This window comes from Grus americana, chromosome 13 (genome assembly GCF_028858705.1).
Source record: "Grus americana isolate bGruAme1 chromosome 13, bGruAme1.mat, whole genome shotgun sequence".
In the NCBI taxonomy this organism is placed as follows: domain Eukaryota; kingdom Metazoa; phylum Chordata; class Aves; order Gruiformes; family Gruidae; genus Grus; species Grus americana.
The window spans coordinates 524,706-548,274 of NC_072864.1; the positions used below are offsets into that span (position 1 = coordinate 524,706).

Sequence of the window (23,569 nt, forward strand, 5' to 3'; positions counted from 1 at the left end):
CAAAGTGCGAACCCCTGCTGTCGGCTGTGCCAGGCGGCACACGGGGGTTCAGGGGGTTTGCTTCTTGGGGATGTTAAATCAGCAGGGCAAGGTCCAGGGCTCACCGCAGAGCTTGCACCACACAAGCAAACGTGTAGTCAGACACATGCGTGGGAAGAACATCCTGTGGTGGTCCTGCTCTCTCTACCATTTTTGGTGTACACCGCAGCACAAACCCTCAGCCGTTAGTAGGATTATCGCCTTCGTTCTTTTTCACCGGGTAAGGGACGCTGAAATAAAAGCAGCACATGGGCAGCACTGCGGAGGCTGGTGGTACCTCAGTTACCCACCGGCTTGCACACTACTGCAGAGCACCGCCGCCCTAACACCACTGCTGCAACAGCCAGCCGGTGAGCCCGAGCACGGGCACCTTGCGTTTGGTGCTGCAGCCAGCGCTGCTCTTCAGAGCCCTCAGCAGAACCGGGGGTCTGGCACAACTGCGAACCTGGGAGCTGGATCCCTCTGCTGCTGCGGCCACTGCTTCGGGAGCCGAGGCAGGTCACCAGCACGAACGCGCAGCCGAGCCGGAAGCCACGGGCTCCTGCACCACTCACGGCCGAGTGGCTCAGGTTATCTGAAATGACACCGAGAACCTGGGGGCCGTCAGGAGCTCGCACGCTGGGGAGACTGTCTGTTGTGACAGCCAGGTGGGGACAGCTCACGCAGAGACGTTTCCAAGTGAGGCTGGTACCCGAGCTTTGTGCATCATGGACGAGGGTGACGTGCACAGCTGGCCGACAGGCAGAAGAAAGCCAAAGAAACTCCCTGCTCCAGAGAAGAAATGCCACCGGATGGTCCTTCATGGGTTTTGGAACAGGAACCAAGTGAAAACGCGCAAGTTTGGCTGGAGTTTAACACCACTAACAAAAAGCATTGCAGCTCCTGCTGCAGAGAACAGCAATCACTCGGACTCATGTTCCCCAGCCATCGTCCCAAAAGGGACAGGTGACTGCAACGCCCTTAACTGCACTCACACGGGGCGAGGATATTTGGGATGGACAATGCAGACGGATCCTGGAGAGAGAAAGGTGAGATGTTGTTGCACGAAGCTCCACAGGCACAAGAATATCTCCCACTTCAGAATTAACCAGAAGGAAACGAGAACAACATGTAATTAATTACCAGTGGCCAAAGTCCAGAAAAACAAATGTGACGTAAGGCAAATTAGAAGAATGCTAAAACTAGGTGGGGCAGAACATCCTGGGTCGTCATGAGGTTATCTTTCCGTGTAGACACCATTCTAGTTCAGCTTGCAACGATTAAATCAACATTTTATACAAAATCCTTCAGAAAACACCCCCCGCAGGAATCCCCCTCCTAAAACCATCAACATTTGTCCAAGTTCAGAACGGAGCACGTACTGCACTCGCACGGTGCCCCGCGAGGGAGCACACGGTCCCAGCACCCGCGCGGCCAAGGTAGCTACGAGGCTGCTGCCGCAGCAATCGAACCCCGACGGGCTCCGCCGAGCCCAGGCTCTAACCCCCGGGCTGAACCCTTGTCCCCGGTGCTGGCAGGGCCCCGTCAGGGCTCCAGCCCCCGTCCCATCCCCAGGGCAGGGCTCGCGGGCAGCACGAGCGCAGCAGCTCGGAACTCATCTCTGCGCTGGAGGGAATTCCCGCCCTGCGCCGCCCCAGAGCCCGTCCGGGGAAGGGGGAGCAGCTGGGCCAGGAGGGAGAGCGCTCGCACCGGGAGAGGGGAGAAGCGGGGCCGGATGGGGGGCGCAGGGGGAAGCAGCTCTAAAGGGGGGAAAAGGCCTGAAGCATGGGGGAGAGGGCTGAGCAGCAGCACCTGGAGCACAAATTCCTAACAGAAGAAATTCCTGTTTTGCATCCAACTCCAGCGCGGGCAGTGAAGCTGATTTTATGACTTATTTATTTATTTTGTCTTTGATGAACAGAAGGTTAATATAAGAACAACTCCTTGGCAAACCTTTAAGGGTAATTCAAGCGACACTGATGTGAATCAATGTTCCCTTTGTGAACGCATTACTTGGCAGAAACTGGCTTTTTGTAACCCCCTTAAACCTAGCTGGCAAAACAAAAAGAGAAAAAAAAAAACGTCCTTCAAACAAAAGGATGAGGTGAAAATAAAGAGAGAGTCGACTGCACTTTATTCTCTTTCATAGAAGCAAATGGATTTGGTGCTTTTTATACATTAATCAATCAATATCACTGACTGTACATCAGCGGCGCAGCCAAGTTATGAATGACCTTTCTGGCAAAGAGGACACTTTTAATGCTCATAAGACTGCTCATAGCTTAGCAACTTTCCGAATTTATGCCTGCATGATTACCCCTTGGAGGCAGGCGCCCGTTAGCGCTGCACTAGATATGACAAGGTTAGTCCTTGCCAATTTGTGCAGAAGAAAGGAAACTGTTGACTGCGTGCGTGCGCTTTGCTGGTGCAGTTGGCTGCTGCCTTCCGGACGGCGCAGGACAGGCTCGCCCGACGCCAGGCAGCCACCTCGCCTGCCGCGCTCCTTCGGGCAGGAGACCCGGCTGGGCCCGAAGCCGGCCATGGGTGAGAGCCGGCTTGTGCAAAAATCTCAGCGAAGAGAGGAAGAGAGCTGAGCCCAAAGTAGCTCACCCAAGGGCTGAAGGCGGCCGTGGGACCTGGAGAGCATTTCTGCCGGCACACCGACAGGAGCCTGGAGGCAGCGAGAGGCACGTGGGCGCGTGCCGGGGCTGGAGGCCAGGCTGCGGAGCAGGAACATCCTCCTTTCATCACTTCGCTGGCCATTTCGAGCTGGAACTGCTACTCTGCGCAGAGCCAGGGAAAGCACAGCCTTACAACGTCAACAACAACACTGGACTGTGGGCAACGGCTTCCAACTCCTCTATTCTTTTTTACATTATTTAAAAGAAAACGAAAAAGGATCTAGACCTCAGACCGCCGAGAGGCCACCACTTCCCCGTGAGCTGTGACTCAACTCCAGCAGGAGCATGGCCAACGTCAGGGCACTGCCACGCATGAGACTTCTATTTCACATTTCTGACTTTCAGGCATTTTCAGATTTGTGCATGTCCCTAGTCAGCTCCATAAGTTCTCCAGTGAGATCCAAGCTCTCCATCTCGGGTCCACTGGTCCCAGTACCACACTCTTGCTCCTCACTGCAGCTCCCCGAGAGCACTCGGGGCTATCATCCCCCCCACTGTAAAAAACGGATCAGAAACTAATCACCTGGCTCACTTCAGAACCATCCTCCTTAACTTTTGAAAAGCATTGTGCTCTTCCACTTGATTTTAATCTTGCCATTCTTTTCTTTTTTTGAGTCTTTCCCCCTGAAACTTGCACCAATTGGAGCTGCCTTCAATCTGATGGGAGCTTAACAGGCCTCTTATTTCGTATTCATTACCTTCTGGGGCTAGAAGTGGATTTTCGTCCTTGCCCAAGCTCTCAGTCCTTCCTCTCTAATGGTAGCCAGTTTTGGAGGGCTTGACGCTCCATGCCAGCGAGAGGCAGTGCAAAACCCCACTGCATCTTTCAAACCGCAGAGCCGTGACGCACAGATGTTTCCTGCCTCTTCAGCATTTTCCCATTTCTGCCGTTTTAGGACAATCCTGGTGATTCTGGTGAAACCTCTTTTCCTTCCTTCCCTTTCACCAGTCCTGCCCCTTTGTGCGAGACGGTCCAAAGCCGGCACCATCCCTGGCCCCGCAGCCTGGGCACTGCACCCCCCGCTGCTGCTCTCCTCCGTGCACCCACCGAGCAGCTCCGGGGCGTGGGGTGGCACGCTGCACCCCCCAGCGACTGGCACCACAGCAGCACAAGTGTAAAAGGAAAGCTTAACACCGACCAAAACACTCCAGGGAGGCGAGTCAGTCACCGCCATAACCTCTTCACGCACCGGTGGCTGGGGTTGTCACCCGGAGGTCTGGGCTGGCTGGGTGGGATTGCTTCCACCAGGACACCCCACTTCAAGGGGGGAAAGCGAGGGGTCCCCCGTGCTCCCCAAGCACACAGCTGGGAGGGCAAGGATGGCATGGTGGGGAGCAGGTGCTCGCTGACCCCAGGGAGCTGCTGCCATGCTCCTGACCTCGCACACACGTCCTCCCTTGCCATCAATCAGTGGGAAAAGCGAAATCCAGAGTGGAGCTGGCAAGCCGCTCGCTGCCAAGCGCCTCCAGGATCTGGCACAAGAGCACCCGACACCCGGCTGCCCAGCAGCTCCTTCAGCCACCCTCCCGAGTTTAGGCAAAGGCCACCTGGCAGCGCTGCCAGGGCGCAGGGGCCCACAGAGCGCTGGTGGGGCACAGACAGCACCCGTGCCCTGCACCCAGCCCGCGGCCACCCGTGGGGACCTCTCTGAGCAGCCGCGGCCCAGGGCAGCCGTGGCCCGGGGCTCCTGCTGCTTTGGGGCACGGCAGCAGAGAGCAGCCGGACGCCCTCCCCTGCCGCTGGCTGCTGCCCCACTCCGGCCCCGCTCTCCGGCCGCTGATGCTGCACGGGGCCGCTGCGTGCTGGGTCCCCCGATGGGTCTGCGCCAGCGCCCTCCACGCTCCTGTTGTTACAGGGCATTGTCGGCATCCCTCCGTCCCCTGGCCAGGAGCTCTCCATCCTCCCCGTGTCACTGCCTCCTCACCACACTGCTGAGGCCCTGCAAGAGGGACTGTGCGGTGAAGGGCTAACGGGGGGGGGCACGACCCGTCTCCCACTCCCCAAATCTCATCAGACACGTGATGGCCGGCGATGCACTGGCTCAGGGAACGAGGCACAGCGGGGAAAGGTCTGCTCGCTCTGCATCGCCCCCATGCCTGCTTCCCTCCGCTCGGCATCCAGGCTGCGACCTCTAACCCCTTCCAGACTGGAACAAAATAAACTCCGAGCAATCCTCCACACCACACACACGCACACGCATGCACAAAAGGGGAGGGAAAAAAAGAGAATAGGAGGAGAAAAGTGAGTAGGTGATGTGGAAAGGAGAGGTGGCTGCACAAGTGAAGTGGAACGGACAGGCACTGTGCGCTGCCAGATTGCCTGCCTGCCTGCAAAGGCCAAAATTAATGCCATTGTTTTGCCACAAAGGAGGCAGCAAAGTAGCAGCGGAGGCCAGAGAACAATCCTAAACACCAAGCCCTAATTCACCCTTCATAACAATAAAAAGGAGGATGGAAAAGGCCAGAACGCTTCAGCTTAATTGGTAACCAAATGAGAGAGTAGTTCCCAGAAAAGGAGCAGAAGCGTCCGCCCTGCATGAATACCAGCAAATCAGAAAAGCAACGAAAACCAAGTCACGCTCAGTCCATCCCCACTCTCTGTCCCTGCGAGCTGGGGGGGTGAGCGATAGCAGGGGCAGCGCAGGGGCCCCGCACGCTCCGCTCCAGAAGAAAGATGGGAGTTAAGGGCTTGGGGTCCCACGCAGGACCAGGGAGGGCATTAAGTGGGGACCTACGCGGCGCATCGTGCCAGCTTCGGAAAAGGCCAGGACAGCCCCGCAGGCAGACCAAAGGAAGCCTACATCTGACACGGGGAGAAAGCAGCACGTTGGGACACCTGTGGAACAGGACAAAAAAATTAAACACTGTCATTTATTTAATGAAGTGGCCACAGATGAATGAAAAGGCTGAAAAGAAGGGTAGGAAGAGGTGTCTACACAGAAAAGGAGGAGAAGATTAGGGCTACTTGGTCTGAAGAGAAATAAGGCAGCCTTGACAGGAGCATCCGAGTGAAGGTTCGTTCAAGGGAGCCGGACCAATATTGCTCCTCTCATCCTCCGGTCTCTGGAGGACAGACAATGAACAGGGAAAAAATGCAAATTTGAGGCAAATACAGATAACACTTTCTCATACAGCTCCCAATTAACCTTTGGAACTCGTGGCCTGAAGAAATCATTGAGGTCAAAAGAAAATACATGGCAAGGGCATCACGATGTACAACTTAGAAACGCAAACTATTTGGAAGAAATAGAAACCCTCTTGCTTAACGGCATGAACTAAATTTTAGTAGGAATAAGGATGAGACCTTCATTTGAGGTAGGTTATTATTTGTTTACAGGTCCCCAAATTTCCTTCTGAAGCAGCTAGAGCAAGACATTTGCGTTAGCGGACATATTATTAAACAATCTCAAGTTTTTAGTGGAAAATAACTGCATGTGGTAGCTCCTTCTTAGGCGGTTCTGGGGACTTCAGTGCCATCACCGGAGGATCAATAGGCCTTACAGAAGGAAAAGGACGCAAGTGTATTTGAGAAATACAGGCAAATACCGGACCACCAGCAAGTACACAGGAGAGCGTTCTGATGCGCACGTCGAAGTACACTTAACTGCAGTGAAAACGCTGGAGGGGGTCAGGCCAGGGGTTGCTTCTAGCCCTGTGCCAGCTGCTGTAAAACCTCGTTTCACAAATCAGCCCATTGATAACGTATGCAATCCCATTTTGTCTATGGCTCTTAAAGAAAAACAAAATCAATTTCAGAAACCAAGCTCTGTATCTCTTGCAATTAAGTCTATAATCCTAACAAACGAGCTGCAGGATGAGAATAAACACTCCATTTCCATAATGCCTCCTCTGAACAGAGATCTCAAAGCCCTTTTTCGTTTAGGTCAGACACTCTCCCTCTCCAGTCCTGCCACTTAGATAAAGACCATCAGACATGTGCTCCTGCAGCAGAATGAAGTAGGAGACAATCAGGACAGGGAAAAATCAGAAACAAACAGGAAAGGAACTGATGCTCTGCAGGGACAGTCCCTGAAGGGAGGAGAGGTGCCGGACATTCTCTTCCAGCACTGAGTGTGACCCTACAGACTTGCATCAGCTTTTATAAACAAATGGTTCTCTTGTACAGGGCAACAAAGCCTATGCCGTAACCCAAAATCAGCATTGCTCAGTGGCAACAAGCTTTAAATTCACCTTCCAAACAGAATGGCACGTTAGCGTGCTGATGCTACAGGTCTGAGCGGGCAAGCTCTGGAAAAGCTCTCCCATGCTTGCTTTCTCTCTTTGGAATTGCTTGGCCGACCAGTTGGGAGAAGCCTGCTCTGGTTGCAGCAAGAAGTGGTGTGGCTGAGAGTACTCTCCTTGCAGGTTTGGCGCTTGCAAGGACAATTTTCTGTCTCTGAAGACCTGAAAGAAAGACCATGAGAAGAAATTCTACCTCTCCCTTCCAAGGATCTAAAAGTACATGGTAAACAACAAGGAATTCAGTTTCCCAACCACCTTGAAGAGCAAGCAGATATTCTTCTTGTTCCATGGATGAAACCCTAAATTGGGAAGTAACGTCTTTCTATCAATCCATGTCAAAACTGTAAAGTTGTCCAGATTTCTGGAGTTTCAGTCCCATTTTTTTAACATATCTGAGAACTGCTGAAACAAATTAGAAACGCTTTTGCAACCTGTAAGTCAAAAATGTTTAAAATACTGAGGACAAAGCTAATGTGTGCTTAGTGTCTTTGCTGATCCAAGGTCCAGAGGTTGCTTCTGGACCCTGACTTACATCCTCCATAGGCTCACGCAGTGACCTTTCCTTTGCTGTTTGCATTAAATATCTGGACAGGAGTTGTTGCTGACAGCGAGAAGTGAATGTCACTTTGTCCGTCTCAGAAAACACACAGGCAGGTTCTGCTACAACCAGTGGTGCAAAAGCACCATGGGAGGAGGTATGAAGGGATCGTGCCCTATAATTTCCTCTCTGGAGCTGGAGAGCAGCAATCCACTGCAAATGTCCTGCGTGAGGAAGAGAACAGTTCCATAAAAGTATCCTTCGCATCCATCCAAACCACATAGTTTCCTCTTTTGCAGAAAAGTGTGGATGTTGTTTCTTCAGGACGCACTGTCACAGCCCAGGGCACCCGGGGTTGCCTCAGCCAGTCTCAGCTCTACATTTAAACTGGCTCAGACATCCTTTTAAAAGAACTTTTTTTATATATAAAGTGCAACATTTTCAAGAGAAAGGGAAAATAAGCTTGGCATTTCTGCCTAGGACCGTCCTGCCAAACTGGACCGTGTGAGCTATCAGTTACAGGGTGAGACCTTCAGAAGCAGATCTGGGCCCCCTTGAGCTGGCAAGCTCTTGCCCACCACCTCCTGACGCCCTAATGACGCTTCCTCCAGAAGGGAAACTGAGTCCTTGGCCAGGACCAGTGCTATTACAACGTCTTTTTGGCGTTAGCATCAGAGGGGCGGCAACCCCGTTCCTGACCCTGAACAGCAGCCGTCAGGAACACGGTCACAAGTCTGGAGAAGACGCCTGGCTTCAAGCACAACTTTCATTTTTGTCTCCCATCACAGAAATCAGCCAGAAAGGCTCATTACTGACAGCATGTGCAGATGGCCAGGAAAAGCCGAGCGGAAGGGACTCCTGGAAACTCTGCCACCTCACGGAGGTGCTGCCTGACGCAAAACCCAAGCGTGCGGCCGAGGCAAACCCCATCCCAGGGAAATGGTCTCAGCCTCCAACGCTCTGTAAGGATGAGTTCGTACGACCGAGCAGAGATGAACTGGCAGAGCACCGCACTCCCAAGCCTACCAGGGCTCTTCAGGAAGCCTTAGGCAAGACTCCAGGCTGCCAACACAGAGATACCAAAATTAAATGTGGGTAGAGCTCTGTCAGCTGCAGCAAACCCTGAAGTGCCATCTGGCACACTGGGGTCCTGCTTACATTTCCTACCTCTCCTCCTGGCATGGGCCCAGCACTCTTCTGCACTGGGGCTGCACAACCAGGCAGGTGCCGTAAGGCCGGGAAGGTCTATCTGGTCGCCGTGCCCCGCAGGACACCGGGATGCTGCAATGGGGCACGGCTGCACCTCCGCACGAGCAGCAGAGCAAAACCCAGGCAGCATGAGCAGTGCTGACAGACCAGGCTTCTTCTGCTTTGCGCAGAGTCCGGCCAGGCAGTTGGTTCGAAGCAGAGTTCTCGTTCTGTGTCAGTATTTACACCCAGGAATCAGCAACTGCCAAGCCCAGCTGCTGGGCCTTGCCGTGCAGCAGCTCCTCAGCCAGGGTCTGAGCATGAAGCCAGGCAGGCTGCAGTTTTCCCTCTCACCGCACTCCACTGTTTACTCATAAACAAGTTAAACATCCTCAGTGCCTTTGAACACAAAGCCTGTGCCCAGTTGAACACGACTGAGCTCTTCTTCCTGCCACTGTCCCCACCTACAGTGTTACTGGGCAAATTAGTAGGAAAGACGGTATCGAGGTATCAGCAGTTCTTCGTGCTGGAGCTCCAGCCCCTTCAGCTCAGGTCAGCAGCAGAACAGGAGAAGAGGCTCCAAGCTAATACACCAACAAAGCATGCAAGTGAGGCAACTCTCTAAACTCATTAACCTGTTAACACAGAAGAAGGCGTGTTATTCCACATATATTTAATTTGAAGCCCAATACTGTAGAAAGGGAGAAACCAGCAGCGTGGCAAAGGCTAGAACAGTCAAACCTGCAGGGAACGTACTGGAGGTGAGCTGCTACCATGCAGTACTATGGGGATGAACATCAGAAATTAGGGTTGTCAGTGGAGGAACAGTCGCTGGAGCATGTGTGTCTCAGTTTTTGGAAGGCTGCTTCTCCTTACCACCAGGATGCCAAAGCAGGGGCTCAGTCAGACACCGCACCTGAGCAAGTGCCAGGTTTGGACAGAAGCAGCACGGTTGTGCTGATGAGACTTTAAACATGAGCTGAATTTCCTGCTAAGATGAATCCCGTGTCGCTCACACTGACATCTAACCCTTCTCCAACACATCTTGAGACAGGGCTGCAGCACCTACTGCTGTTCAACGTGCAGGGTTTCAAGGCTTTACTGATTCACCCCAAAAAGGGAGAGCCCTTCAGTCTTGAATTTAACCTGCAGCGCTGCAACAACCACCTTAAAGTCCTCAAGAGAAGAGTTCCCTGTTCTAAAACTGGAAGGGACAGAGGGGAAAACGGAAACAGGGAAGAGAAGCAGAAGGTGCAGGTGGCACCAGCAGCAGAGCTTTTGGTGACCAAGCTCAGTACGAAGGGCGAGACTGCAGGGACAGGGACGGAACTCTTCTTTCTTCAAGGAAACAGCAGCTGCTTGAGCTCAGGAGAGATGCTGCGCTCTGACAACCTGGTTTCAGTCTGGCTCCGGAGTTTGTTTTGATGGGGAGAAAAAACTAGAATAGGAGAGGGACCAGGAGCTTCCCAGCGTTTTACTACAGCATCTGGTGATGTTTTCGCCTTTACTTTTCTTAAGTGGAAAGGGCTTTAAGATGCAGCCGAACAAGAAAAACATTCTGGAACAAGTCAGCCGTCAGAGCTTCCTCTCTTTCTGCTTAATGAAAGCCATGAGCTCCCAGTGACAAGTGTCTGCTGGAGCTAGATGGGGAGTTTATGAGATTCCTGCCACGTTTCAGTGATATTACAGCGTGCCTTTGGTCTGCCTTCCCCAGCCCAGCTATCTAACCACTTCCTTCCCGCCAGGCGCCTCCCATTAGAGAGTTTCATTAAGCGAATGCTTGGGGGTTTGTGTAGATTTCTGTTACCCCCTCGATTTACCAGGGGCACATGAAAAAAAGTCACGATAAACTTTAATAAAAACAAAATTAAAATGATTAAACCCTTCATATCCTTTAGAGATTATCTATTCACTGCTGGTTGGTCAAAACAGAGCTAGGGCACAACTGCTTTTTACTTTAAACTCAAAACCAACCCAAAAAAATAAATAACAAAGGAAATCTGCCTCTGCCAGATATTAAAGTGGAACCAACTTTATCCCTGCATTCTGTGAAGCCAGACTTCGAGTCCCATGGTGCACAAAGACAGAAAGATGCTGCTGGGACAGGAATAGCGTTCTCCAAAATTTGGGTGGGGGAAAGGATGCAAGGAGGGAACAGTTAAAAATTATGCTACAGAATAATACCGGGACAGAGAAGTCCCCTTACGTGGACTTAGAAGTCCCCTAAAGAGATTGCCTATCTTAAAGCATGTGCCTCTCCTCACATCTTCAGACCTTCCGAAAGAGCTGTCTACAGCAACCCTGGCCCACAGCTGCGAGATGTGCATTTGCTTGATTTTGATAACCATTAAAGCAATATGAAACTAAAGCAGAACCAAAAGTTTCCACCCGCCTCTCTGCCCATCCACGAAGGAGAGCTTGCTATCCGCCCGGCCTCTGGTCAACCCTCCGGAGGAAAGACCCTGTGCAGAAATACCGCAACTCCCATCAGGAACTGGCTGGAAAGGTAAAAGAACCTCAAGCCATTCAATCCACAAAAAAATGAAAAAATTCCAAGGTTCAGCAGAACAACAAAGGGGAGAGCAACAAGCTGTCCTCCTGCTTTAAATGAACACACATGACATGAGATCTCGGAAAACAAGACGATAATCCTGCATGTGGGGGTATTTGGTGGGGTTGGCAGAGAGATCAGAAACGCTGCAGTAAAGGGGAACTGCGAGTTTCATCAGCTTAACGTACATATCGCCAAGAGCTGTTTTCCTCTTTGTTGCTATTTCACGTATGTTATTGCACCGCGGGTGAATGTTTTCTCAAAACAGGACAATAGCTTGTCTTACTCCCTATGTCTGAGGATGAGACGACAGGAACGGATTTCCTCTTCAGACAACAAAGCTGTTGCAGACCCCCAGCTGCAGGAAACAGCCTCTGGCAGAAAGCTGGGTGCACACGACAAGGCACCCAACGGCCTGCCCGGCCCCCTCTCAGGTACCTGCTGAGGCTGGGCTGCTGCACCACGCGCCGAGCACCTCTTTGACGATCCACGTACTGCTGATTTGGTTGGATTTGCATGCAACGCTTCGGAAACAAAGACTGAGCAGGCTGCTGCCTTCAGGGGGTTACAGATAACACATTGGGAAAAGACAATATTGGGTTGCGGGGAGCGAGACAGAGGTAAAAAGCCTGCGAGAAGCTAATGAAGCTGGGCAGCATTTGATGTTTGCACACAGGAGCTCAGATTGTCATTTGGGTTGGCAGATTATTAAATGTGTCAATCAAGGACAAGCCTGGAAATGGCAAGGGGAAGCATGTGAAACGAGGTTAGCTGTTAAACACCAGAGGAAGGAATCTCCTTTTGAGGAGGAGAGGGTGAGTGGCAGCAGCACGAGACCAGAGGAGCTTCTCCAGCCGTAAGAGGCAAGGGCAGTGGGGGAGATGGCATGCAGAACATCATTTTGGAACTCTTGCTTGCACCAGGTGGGAAATTCTACACCAAATCCCTCAGCGTGCACCGCACCTTGCACATTGCTCTTCCCTACCCCTCTGCAAGGGCCACACGTTCCAGCCAGATAAATCTGTGCATCACCAGCAGAGCCAGAGCTTCTGGTTGGTAGATGCTATAGCGTAAACTCTGTATGCTGTCCTCCTGCAGACACTGTACAAGTAATCTGCTTTGGAAGTTTTTAATTGTTGTGTGCAATTAAGTCCCACAGAAAAGTGGAGAGAGGCTTACAAAAGCAAACTAATTATTCCTTTCTGAAACCCTCCATTACCTCTATCAGATGTAGGACAGCAACACGCATGTTTCTCCAGCATTAGCAATGACCACATTTCCTTTAATTGAGACCAAGTGGAGGACATCAGATCTTAATAAATTTGAGTTATTTCAAGCAGGGAGAAATATCATTTGGCATTACCCATTTTCATTTCAGAAGTCTTAAAGTTCCACTGGAAGTACAGAGCCTGCAATCATGAAAAATCCACTCCAAAGGAGCGTCTCACATCCCTGTTGTAACAAATGACATTAATAATTACTCCATGCTTGATGATCACGAATGAGAAATGCTTTGCATGGCTGCCCACTCTTCGAGGTGGGAAAATAACAGGATGGTTCCCCTCACAGGAGATTTCGGTGGAAGATCCCCTTCCCCTTTCTCCGCTGTTGGTTTCACTTCACTTTACAGATGGGCTGATCACAATTCCTGAGTCCAGGGCACGGCCAGCAAGGGAAGGGAGGAACTGGACAGGAGAGAGGGGAATTCAGAGAGCAACACCTCGGCCTCGAGGAAGAACGTAATGCAATCTGCGGGACTTCCAAGTCACAAATTTAAACTGACAAATGTGGCTGACATCAAGCCTCCCTTCTGCTAAATTGAAACTTTTTGTCTAAGAGAAGCCTTTTCATACTGCAAACCACATCCTGAGTGTTTCATGAACAAATCTGCTCCTGATCACACGGGAACTTGCTTCCGTTCCCGTTTACCATCACCTCTCTCCTGACGGCGATGCCTTCACATTCCTGGTGCAGCTACAAAACTGCTTTTAAGAAAGAGGAACATTAGCAAAGTGTTTCATATGACTCAGAGTGAAAACAGAGATGCAAGCACCATATGAGCATCCAGCTGTCTGCAAGCACCACAGGCAGAGCCAAGCTGAGTTTGGTAACTACTATTTTTAAACCACATGGGGTTTTCTCATCTGGTAACTGCTCTAGCTGTACCTCAGTTCTGTTTACATACTTGGCTTCATTAACAATTCACATCCTGGTTTCAGTCTATCGTTTGCAGCCCTTCAGAAGGTTGAATACTGAAATACAAGGAAGAGGTGGATGGACTGGAGGGCAGAGAGAAGGGAAAAGCGAAAGCCACGAGGTACCTCCTCCTCCCGGGGAGCTCTGGCAGGCAGCAGCTTCCAAGGCATCACCAGAACAGAGCCTTACAGTAAAGGCACTCCTCTAAATAATTGCAATCGGCCTGTCTGGAGCAGGGAGAGTGGCCGGTCCCTCGCTGACTGCTGGCAGAGCGAGCAGCATGGATGCTCCAGCAAGGCCGGGCAGGGGAAGCTGGGCAGGCAGCGATCCTCCTGCTGACACCCGCTCCAGCCCCTTTCCTGCCCAAACAAAGGGGCTTTTGACTGCGCTTGGCCGAGTTTAGCAACGGCTTGCAGAGAGCCTGCCCTCACTCTTCACACGCGAGGGCCCCAACAATGACTTTGTGTGTTGGAAGAAGATGGCTGCTAAGGATTTGGCAGAGATCAGTAGGACTGCTGAAGCAGTACGTCCACCACAGGGCACTGGTTCTCTGTGGTGCGATGGGGGAACTGCGGCATCCCCGTGCAGTACACGTCCAGCAAAATAACTCTTCAAAAACTACAAGTGGTATCTCTGGCTAGCTTAGTTTGGTCTTAGAGGAACACTCCTATGTCCACAAGGACAGAGAGGTTCTCCAGAAGTATATGGTGCTAAGAAAAAAAAAGAATCTAGAGTTGCACTGAACAGAAGATATTCTTTTACTTTATTTTTAGCCTTCCTACAGATTTTCACAGTAAGGATACAAAGCTTTGTAAAATAGTCTACAGGATGACTCACAAAGTTGAGAAATGGTCAGCATTTCCCACTAAATATTACACGACTTTTCCACAACTCATCTTATTCATCCCACAAAGCTCTGTAATGGCCTCCAGCACAACTGTAAAGATCAACAAATTTAACTTTTTTGGGCTCACTTGCCACATTTTTTGTTTTTTCAAAAGCATTCTCAACAGTCCCACCAATCATGTCCAGACTGCAGTGCTCAAAGTGCCTTGGCAAAGGAGACGGAGAAAGGTGCACACCTTCTCCTTGCTGTGCTCTGCTCCCTCCTTGGACAACACGGGGTGGTCCAGCCTCAGCTGCTGGTGCCCCAGGGCAGGAACCTCTCTTCCAGCCACAGATGGCACAGCTCGCTTGTACCAACACAACTCTTGGCCATCCAAATTGTCCTCTGCTTTTACATCTGCTAAAATCTCTGTTTCCCTTCAAAGATGTCAACAAATTCAGGGCTCATATGAGAGGATGATCAAAACGAAACTCCTAGGCATCATAAAACTCTAGGTAGTCTCTTGCCTCAGCTCCGCCTGACCCTTCTGGATCTAGTTATTCTCCTGCAGAGCCCAAGCATGAGGGACCTCTGCTCAGGTCAAGCTTAGCACAAGCCATAGGACCTTCTCCTGCCTTGAGGAGCGGGGCAGACTCTGACCCCGACAGCTGCATGAAGCAGCAGTCCTGGGCCAGGGACACCCAGGACTCCGGTGCAGGTGAGGAACGCGGACATCTGACGGACACTTCATGGACTTTTGTCCTACACAGCGGGGAGAGTGAGCAAACCCTCCTCTGCTCCCCCCACAGGAGGACAGCTACGGAAAGGGAAGCAGACAGAGATGGAAAATAGGAAGAGTCAGGAGAAACAGGTAAGGGAGCAAACGGATTCGTTATGAACAGCACTTGCCTAAGGAGAAACAGGCTCAGCAGCCGGGGCTGTAACAAACGCACACCTCATGTGAAGAGCGATGTGACAGCACGAGCAGGGGGCTGCGTATGCCCCTGCGCAACGCGTGCAGCAGACAAAGCAGCAGTCCCGCTCCGGACCGGCTACTCCGCGCACGGCCGTCGGAGGTATAAACTGGGCTGCCTGTACTCGATGCCTGCTAGAAGGAAACACTTTCAAAGCCAGAATGAAAAGTTGGTGCAGGTTGTTTCAGTCTTATTTCTATCATTACCTAATGAGTCGTAAGTGCATCCATCCCTACACCTTGAGAACGTTTTGGTTTTTATTATGGGTTTGGGTTTTTTTTTCCTCCTCCTAAACCCCCATCATTAAAAATCAATTAGCTTATGGGTAACGTTATACAGATGCTTCTGCAGCAAGGGGCTGACATCTGCAGTGGCAGCAGCCCAGATACTACAGCAATAGATGTCCAAAAATACCCCACAGAGGAAAACAAACCCTCACTCCTAAAGCTGTATTCTTTCTGATCAGCAAAACAGCTGAACGTCCAGCCTGGGCCCACTTCCCTGCCTCCTGCATAATTAGCACACTTCTCAGAGAGCAAGCAGAAAAGTTTAATTGTCATTAATTATCCAGTTCAAGGAGGACTGGGTTTCTTGCCTGATGTCCATATAATTTCCCTGCCAACGACTTCATCATCCCTTTACTGGAAGCAGAGTGTAGCTCCTAAAGCTCTCTTCCATAAAAGACACAGAAGTTTCAGTGAAGGCTGTGCTGCTGAGACAAAGGTCCTTGTGTCTACAAGGCTGTTGCTTAGGCTGCTGCATGTGTTTTCTGCAGGGTGGGAGGGAATGAGTTGCAACTAATGTGCAATCAAGAACCATCACAATTACAAATGTAAATGAACAGGCAATTGGCACTGACCTTTGTAGATTGTTAGAGGACTAATTAAGGCATGATCAGACACTCTCTTCCAACAGATTGAGATGCATCTATACAAGCAAATATCTACGCACCGCCCCAGAGACAGCGATGCTTTTTCCTACATGCTTGCCCACACCAGCGAGTACGTACACGCAGACAGACGTGGCGTTTAAGCCCGGCACCTGCTCTCTGCCACAGAGCAAACAGGACGGAGCGGGAGGGGGAACAAGGCAACTCCACTCACTCGGTCTGCACCGTCCCACTTCACACAAGGTGACAGTGTGAGGCTGAGCTACCTTTCATTACTGCGACCAGCAGTTTTATGTAAAGCTGGAGATGAGGAGATTGGTGCAAACTGGATGAAGTCAGGGAAAGAAAAAAGCAGTAAAGAATCTTTTGGCATTTCTAGCAAAGCCACAAAGGTCTCCAGCAGCAGCAGCCAGAGCAATCGTGGCTGTCGTGTGCTGGCACCTCGCCTTGGGTCACAGCTTCCAGGGGTCTGCCTTGGAAGCAGCGGCAGCTGGCTGGACCCCACCGTCCCCTGGAAACCCAGGACCCCTTACAACGTGATCCCTCGAGCCTGCTTCCTCTTGGTCACAGCACACCAGGCTGGAGAGCGAGGACAGGGATGATGTTTCACACTACCGCTGAGGCAAGCCAGCAGCTGGCCAGCCAGAACAGCAAGAAAAGAGACCAGCACAAGAAGGGGACGGTTTTCTGCCAGCGCAGCCCTGCCCTGAGCGCTTGCAGTTCTACAGGGAGAGGAGACAGGCACTACTCAAGGTCCTGCCCAGGGCCTCAGCCTTGCCCTCCAGGTTTCGGGCATCTCCCAGCACGGAGACTGCTAGGTATGCATGTATTCCTGCTGCACATCACTGACACCCAAAACTACAGAAAAATAGCAAAAGCCAGCTAAATAATAAATAACAGCAGTGGTTTCTAATGTGTTTAAACGTCACAGAAAAAAGGGAAGGACCAGCCTGTTCGAGACAGATATTTTTACGCATTAAGAAATTATACTGAATAAATCAAAGCTGAGAAACAAATCATTGTTGTGCCCTGCGAGAGGCTGACCTTACCCACCGCGAGGACCACCCCGGATGCCGGGCGGTGCCCCCGCCTGCCCTGACACCCGGGACCAGAGGCACCGGCACGCCCCGGCACTCGCCAGGGCTGCCCAGCTCCGGCTTGCGGCATCCCGATGCCTTGGGATACATCCTCAGCCCAGCCGCTGGCCTGGGGCGACGGGGCCACCCCTTTATATTCCAGTTGATGTTCTGATACCGTAATGGGATCAGAATAGACGGAAGCATGCGTTCTCCCCCACGGGGTACTGCAGCTTCTCGCCCAAATCCACCTCCTGACCAGCGCCTCGTGCCTGCGGCCACCAGCGCACAGGCGAGGTGTGCCTGCTCAGTCTCGCTCAACAATGGGCTGGAAGAGAGCTTGAAATTAAATACCTTGGGTCAAAGCGACCTGCAAACAGATCAGAGGTTCCCCCCCTCCCTTTGCATTCTAGAGAGTCTTATTCTTGCTTGTATTTTTAACCTTTGAAATAAAATATGATGAAGAAATTCTTAGTGCCTTGTTTGTTGTCAGTTTTTGTTGAAGAACCAACAAGCTTAAAGGAAATTATCTCAAGCCATTTCAAAAAGTAAAATATTTCTAAACTGAGACTTCCTTTCAGTGACTTGTCAAGGCTTTTAGTTAAAAAAATATTGCATTTTTTTTAAACGGTCAACAAACCCTTTTCCCTCTCCACTAGTCAGCTTCTGCACTCTCAGTACCTGCAAAGTCACAATCCTGGCAGACACACAGGGAAAGATAAGGTTTCTAAAATAAAAGACAAAGTAAAGAAAAATTTCTAAAGTAAACAAAGATTTTCAAGATTGTTCTGTATATCACAAAAGGGCAAAGCTGGTTTCTCCTCTCTTTTCATTTTGCTTTTAAGAAAAATCACAAACCATCCAACACTGGTCAACGTATCCTTTCGAAATCTGAATGTTTTTCTACAGCGGAGCATCGCAGAGCAGCGGAACGGCTGTAAGAGCCGCCGTCCCCTCCGGGATGGCGCAGCAACCACAGCACGCTTTCACTGTCACCCTGACCTTTGGGAAAGCGGATTCCATGCCCTCGACTCCCTGGGCCACCGAGTTCACAGATCGGTCACTTTTTTCCACGAGACTGAATTTAACTCTTAATGAAAAAATGTCCTGTTTTACTTTTCAGGTGTTTTGCAAATATTTCTGATCCTTGTAACAACACAGCCCAGGTCTTAATTCAAGAGACATTTCTGAGACCCCTGTACACGTATTCTCTTCCCGCTGGTGCTGCTTTCCTTTCTCAACGCCTTTAAGCTAAGATCACTTTCCTTGTCTTCATGTGCATTAATTGCAGAATGCCAGTTCCTCAGAGCACTTTTCTGTGAGATTTAGCCATTTCAACAGCAGTCAGGGAGGAAAGTCCTGTTGAAGTGGAGAGGAGGGCTGTGAAGGCTTTTGCTGGCATCCCCCCAGCTCCAGCACCATCACATTCCTGACAGCACATGTACCGGCTGACTCAGGCAGGCTCTCCTCCTCCTCCTCCCTCCACAGAGGACTTCATGAGATCTCGCTTTTTCCTAACATAAAAAACTGCTTAACCCTTTAAACGATTAAATAAAATGCAGTGTCTGTTCTGCCCAGCCTAACTGTCCCCTTTAAGGCACATTTCCTCTTGCCAGATTCACAGCTGCAATCCCTCTTGTATTATCACTCCTTTCTGGATGAGCAAATGCTTCATCCAGGCCCTTCGCTTTATCCACCTTGTCAAGAGGAGACATGGAAACCAGGCAAACATCTGCCCCTTCTCCTGCCCACCCCTCTCAACCAGCTCCTCCTCCTGATCCAATGTGGCTGAAATACTAGAAATCAATGAACAAGCTGGGACAGGATCTCACCGGCGCTCAGAACACCACTTGACACATTACAAAATGACTACAAAAAGTATAGTACGCTAATTTGTTAGAGTTGTCCAGATGTGGCGATATCTTTAGATGCTCACACAACATTCCACCGTTTAAGACACTAAGTTGAGCAAACATACACGCTTCTACACGTCAAACTTGCGCTCAGTCCCACTGGCACAGAGAGGACCACTTACAAGTACGAAACGAAGCACGTGCGTATTTGGTGCTTCCAGCCACCACCCACACGCCCTGTGAGGTCTTGTCCTACCTTGGGGCAGCCGGGACTTCCGTAACATATTATTGATAAGCGATAAACGTCATCCCCGCAACAAGGAAGAGAAACAAGAACATCACCGAGCTTGACACAAAACTGCACAGAGGGTCTGGTGCTGCAAGTCAAACCCCGTAAGGCAGAGGAGCCCAGAACCCGACCCCGTTCATGCAAGGGAGGCAGCACTCACCAGCCTCGGCAGCTGGACACTTCCGGATGGTGAAGATCTGCCCCAGGTCTTCCTCTTCTTCAGGGAGACCTTTCTGGAGGCGCTGCAGCTTACGTAGGCTTTCACTCCGCTGGTGTTTCATGGAGCGCACGTGCTGGATAAGGTTCAACTTGGCCTTGGTGGAGTAGTTACAGAGGACACAGTGATAATAGCAGCTTTCACCCTCAACCCCGCTCTCGTGATGCTGAAGGTGCTGTGAAGAACAAAGTAGAGAGATGTGAATTTCCTGTATCGTCTCCAGTCTCCCCGGGTTAGTCCACTGTAAACTGCCAAAAGCCACCTGGGAGTTAAGTAAGAAACCACATTTTGACAGAGACACAGTAAGATCAAGCCTGTTTATTCTCAAGGTTCCACGCGCTCTCCTGCTTAGAAGCAAGAAAAACATAACATGCTGAAACGCGCACAGAAGCAAAAATCGAGATAGGCAAGATCATCTCCTTCAGTGAAAGAAAATACCAGATCCAACATTAACAACTATTCACGACCTACGCATGGCTAATTCTTTCATATTTAAAGCTTATCCTGGGAGGGGATCCAACTTCATGTCAAAGAGATAAAATTAAATTTGATAAATTCTCATTGAAAACTAAGAAGAATAAAACGAAAGCAATCCTAGAACACAATGAACCCATTAGATCAAGAGGTCCTGAAAACAGCATATGGAAGTGGAGCGTGGAGCGTGTGCCATCCTATCCATCATCCAGCGCTCCGTTCCCTGGCATCTACGTTTTACTCCCTTGGAGCTGGAAGAAAGCAGCAGCCTGGCCTGGAAGACGGCTGTGACAGCCGTGACCAGCCAACAGTGAGCATGCAGCTGGGTATCACCGCAAGAGGTTAGCACGTGGAAAAAAAAAAAAAATCTCGTCACTCTCTGAAGCTGTGCTATCACAGCCAATATAGCTAATTCAGGAGTATTATACCTTGATTATTTGACAAAATCTATCAATTGTCTGGCAGAGAGGTCCATGCTGCGAGGAAAATGAATAACTATTTTATGTCATGGATTCCAAGGAGGTGGCAATTAGTTCTTAAAACCAGAAGGAAGAATTTGCTGCTTACAGCTCCGTCGGCTGCCATGGCACAGCCGCTCTCTGTCCAATTGGGGCAGGGCCAGGGCTGAGAGTTCACAGTAACTTTCCCAATTCCCACAGGAAGGACTTATCACAAGTTGAGGAAAAACGGATACTCAAGTCAAACGACAAGAAAGACTCCTCAGTGAAGGCCGTTTGGTGTTTCCACCACACACCTACAATTCAGCTAAGCAGTAATCCCTGCCAGCTCCTCTGGTCCAACCTCAAGATCTCTTTTTGCCTTCTGGGTCATCGCACGAAACCCCTTCCTTGACAGGCGCTTCACCCAAGGCACGTAAGTAAAGTGATTTGGACATGATCTCAAGGTTTGTCAATCAAAAATATTGCCTACGTGCAGCCAGGACCTTCTGGTAAAAATTCTGACGTGTATTATCTCAGTTACAGCTAAGATAAGATTAAAGACACATATTACCCAGCGCTGTGTGCTTAGCTAACACGGAGGAAGGAGAGCCCTCTGAGTCTCAGAATGATTAAAAATAGGATAGGAGCTGATGCTGAGGCTCCTGATTGGAAGGGTGAGAGAAGAGAATAAATGTATTCTAGATCTGGCTAATTAGACTAGCCTCTTTTGGGATCGCGATGTATTTAATTAAATTCACTGTAATATTTGAAGAATCCACTAGGGCACTAATCCCACTGGTGCCCTCAAAAGATTTTTTTGCTGTTTTCCCTCATAAGAACTTCTTCTTCCTCTCATTTCTATTGTTTGCATGCATTACCCTTTTCCTGAGCCAGAAAAAGGGAAATGGCTTAAGACATAAAAAGCTAAGGTTAGCGAGCCAGTCGCAGGAGCCACGCGACCGGCTGGCACGGCCCAGCTTCACCAGCCCGGCTCTGCCCTGCTTAGCTCCCGTCTCGGCAACAAAACCTCCCCGCCGCCCCACCTCGCCGCGGGCTGGGGGTCTCGCTCCAGGAGACGCAGGGCAAGCCCCTTCTGCCATCAGTCGAGAGGCGCGTCGGGGAAGCCCCCGTCCTACAAACAGCGAGTTCAAGCTCAGAAAGTGCCAACGGGCTCAGTAGCAGCTTCTGCGAGAAGGCAGAGGAAATCCCTAGTGAGCAATTAGAGAAAAATCTGGTCACAGGTTCAAGGAAATATTAAGGACGTGGTCTCTGTGGGAACCAGAGGCACAGTCTGGACTGCTCTCATTTAAAAGGGGATTTTAGGAAAACATTTGTTTTAAACAGTTTAATAAATGTATCTTATTTTCTGCTCTTCTTTTGCTCCCACTCCATGCATGTTCAAATATCCCTTGTGCTTGGGCCAGCTTCACCTGCCTGTCGTGCTGGAGGAGTCAAGACCTGAGGGTGCCAACACCACCGAGCCCACCCCGGACGCGGCGCGATATCGCGCGCCTACCTCCGATTCACGTCAGTCTTCCAATGGAGGAAAGGAGCAGGCCAGAACAAGACGACATGACAGACGAGCAAGAACTAGCTGTGAGCTGCTGGAAGTGATGAAATGCTGGACAAATACGTGTAGTTATTGTCCATCATACCGTTAAGCTTTCCCCTTGTGAGAATTTATCCATATCACAGAAAACAAATTCAAAAAATTAAGCCAGAACCTTGTTAGAAGACAAATCAACTTGAAAATCAAAGGAATATATTGTTCCTAGGAAAACCAACCAAGTTCTGTCAGAGAACATTGATTTCTGCAAGTCGGGGGGGGGGTGTTCACCCCCTCCCTCTCAACGATAGGAAACTTCCAACATCTGGTTCTTCACGCATGGCATGCAAAATATTGATCAGGTTTAGTCAAAGCTCCACTTTAAATCAGAAACAGACAGAGGAACGCTCTGATGGAAACCATACGGCTCGCGAGTACAGCTTCCCAGGGGGACACGGGCTGTTCCTGTATGTACACTAACCGCAGCACAACACCGTACCGCTCACACCACCTATTCCTACACGCAAATCAAACCAAATCCGGCCCGTCTTCCAATTGCAAAGTGCTCGGGTCTCTGGGCAAAGCTGTGCTCTCGCTCCATGAGAGGAGGGTCCCGCTCAGAGACCTGGTCCCCTCCATTTGCCACAACCCCTGCGCCGCCTGCCCCCGGCTTCACCGCCGACCGTGCCTGGGGAACACCAGTCCCGCACCAGTTAAACACCCCGGGCTTGGCAATTCTGTCTCAGTATCAGGGGCACTTTGGCTCTGCCTCGCACGCCCCAGGGCCATCTCCCCTGGGCACAGCCGCATCGGAGCGGGGTGGCGAACGAACGCCCTGGGCCGGGGAACGACCGCCGGGGAGAGCTGCGGCCACGCAGCCAGCCCGGCCCACGGGGGAGGCACCACCAACCGCCACCCGGCCGGTGGCCAGAGCCTCTCCTTTAGCTTCTCACAAGGAAAACGCTATTTCAGGGTCACTCTGTACCAAACTGCGCTTGCCGGGTGGCCGTGCTCACGCTGGCGGCCAGGATGGATTCGGTCCTGCCCCACACGAACTGCCTGATGAGTGTTTTGGGCTGGTTTAGCCAGTATCGCATAACGACCTCCCCCTTCCTCTGGGTTTGGCTGGAAGAAGTTGGCACGTTCGGACGGTCTGAACACGAAGACAGTTTAAATAAACGAGAGAAAAATTATAACTTGTGCTTATACGCCCCGCAGAGCGCTGGGGGCCAGCAGACAGCAATCGATGCCTTTGGGGCTCGCGCTGCGCACAGCCCCCGGCCCCCCAAACGCAAGAGGAGAAACTGCACGCAGGAAGCGTTGACGCCAGCGCTGCCCACAGCCCCTCAGCGCAGCCATTAGCTGGGGCAGGCGGGCAGGAGACAGGCAGGAGATGGGCAGGCGACAGGCAGGCGACAGGCAGGCACAGACCGGCACGGGCAGGAGAGGTGCCCGTGCGAGCACGAGCAAACACGCGTGCGCCAGGATGAGCTGACCCACGCCGGACTGATGGAGTGACTTTCCAGACCTTGTTCTCTAACATCTAGCTTAGAATTATTTTCTTCTAATAA

At 50.9% G+C, this 23,569-nt stretch overlaps 1 protein-coding gene across 11 annotated transcripts in view; it reads right to left on the bottom strand.

The window, feature by feature from the left end:
• Positions 1-23,569, bottom strand: part of ZFHX3 (zinc finger homeobox 3) — a 269,447-nt gene that overhangs the window by 57,946 nt on the left and 187,932 nt on the right. For all 11 annotated transcript variants that reach the window (XM_054841176.1, XM_054841175.1, XM_054841174.1 and 8 more), the window contains one exon: positions 19,482-19,713. In XM_054841176.1, the coding sequence (XP_054697151.1) occupies positions 19,482-19,713 (232 nt within the window). The remainder of the gene's footprint in view (positions 1-19,481; positions 19,714-23,569) is intronic.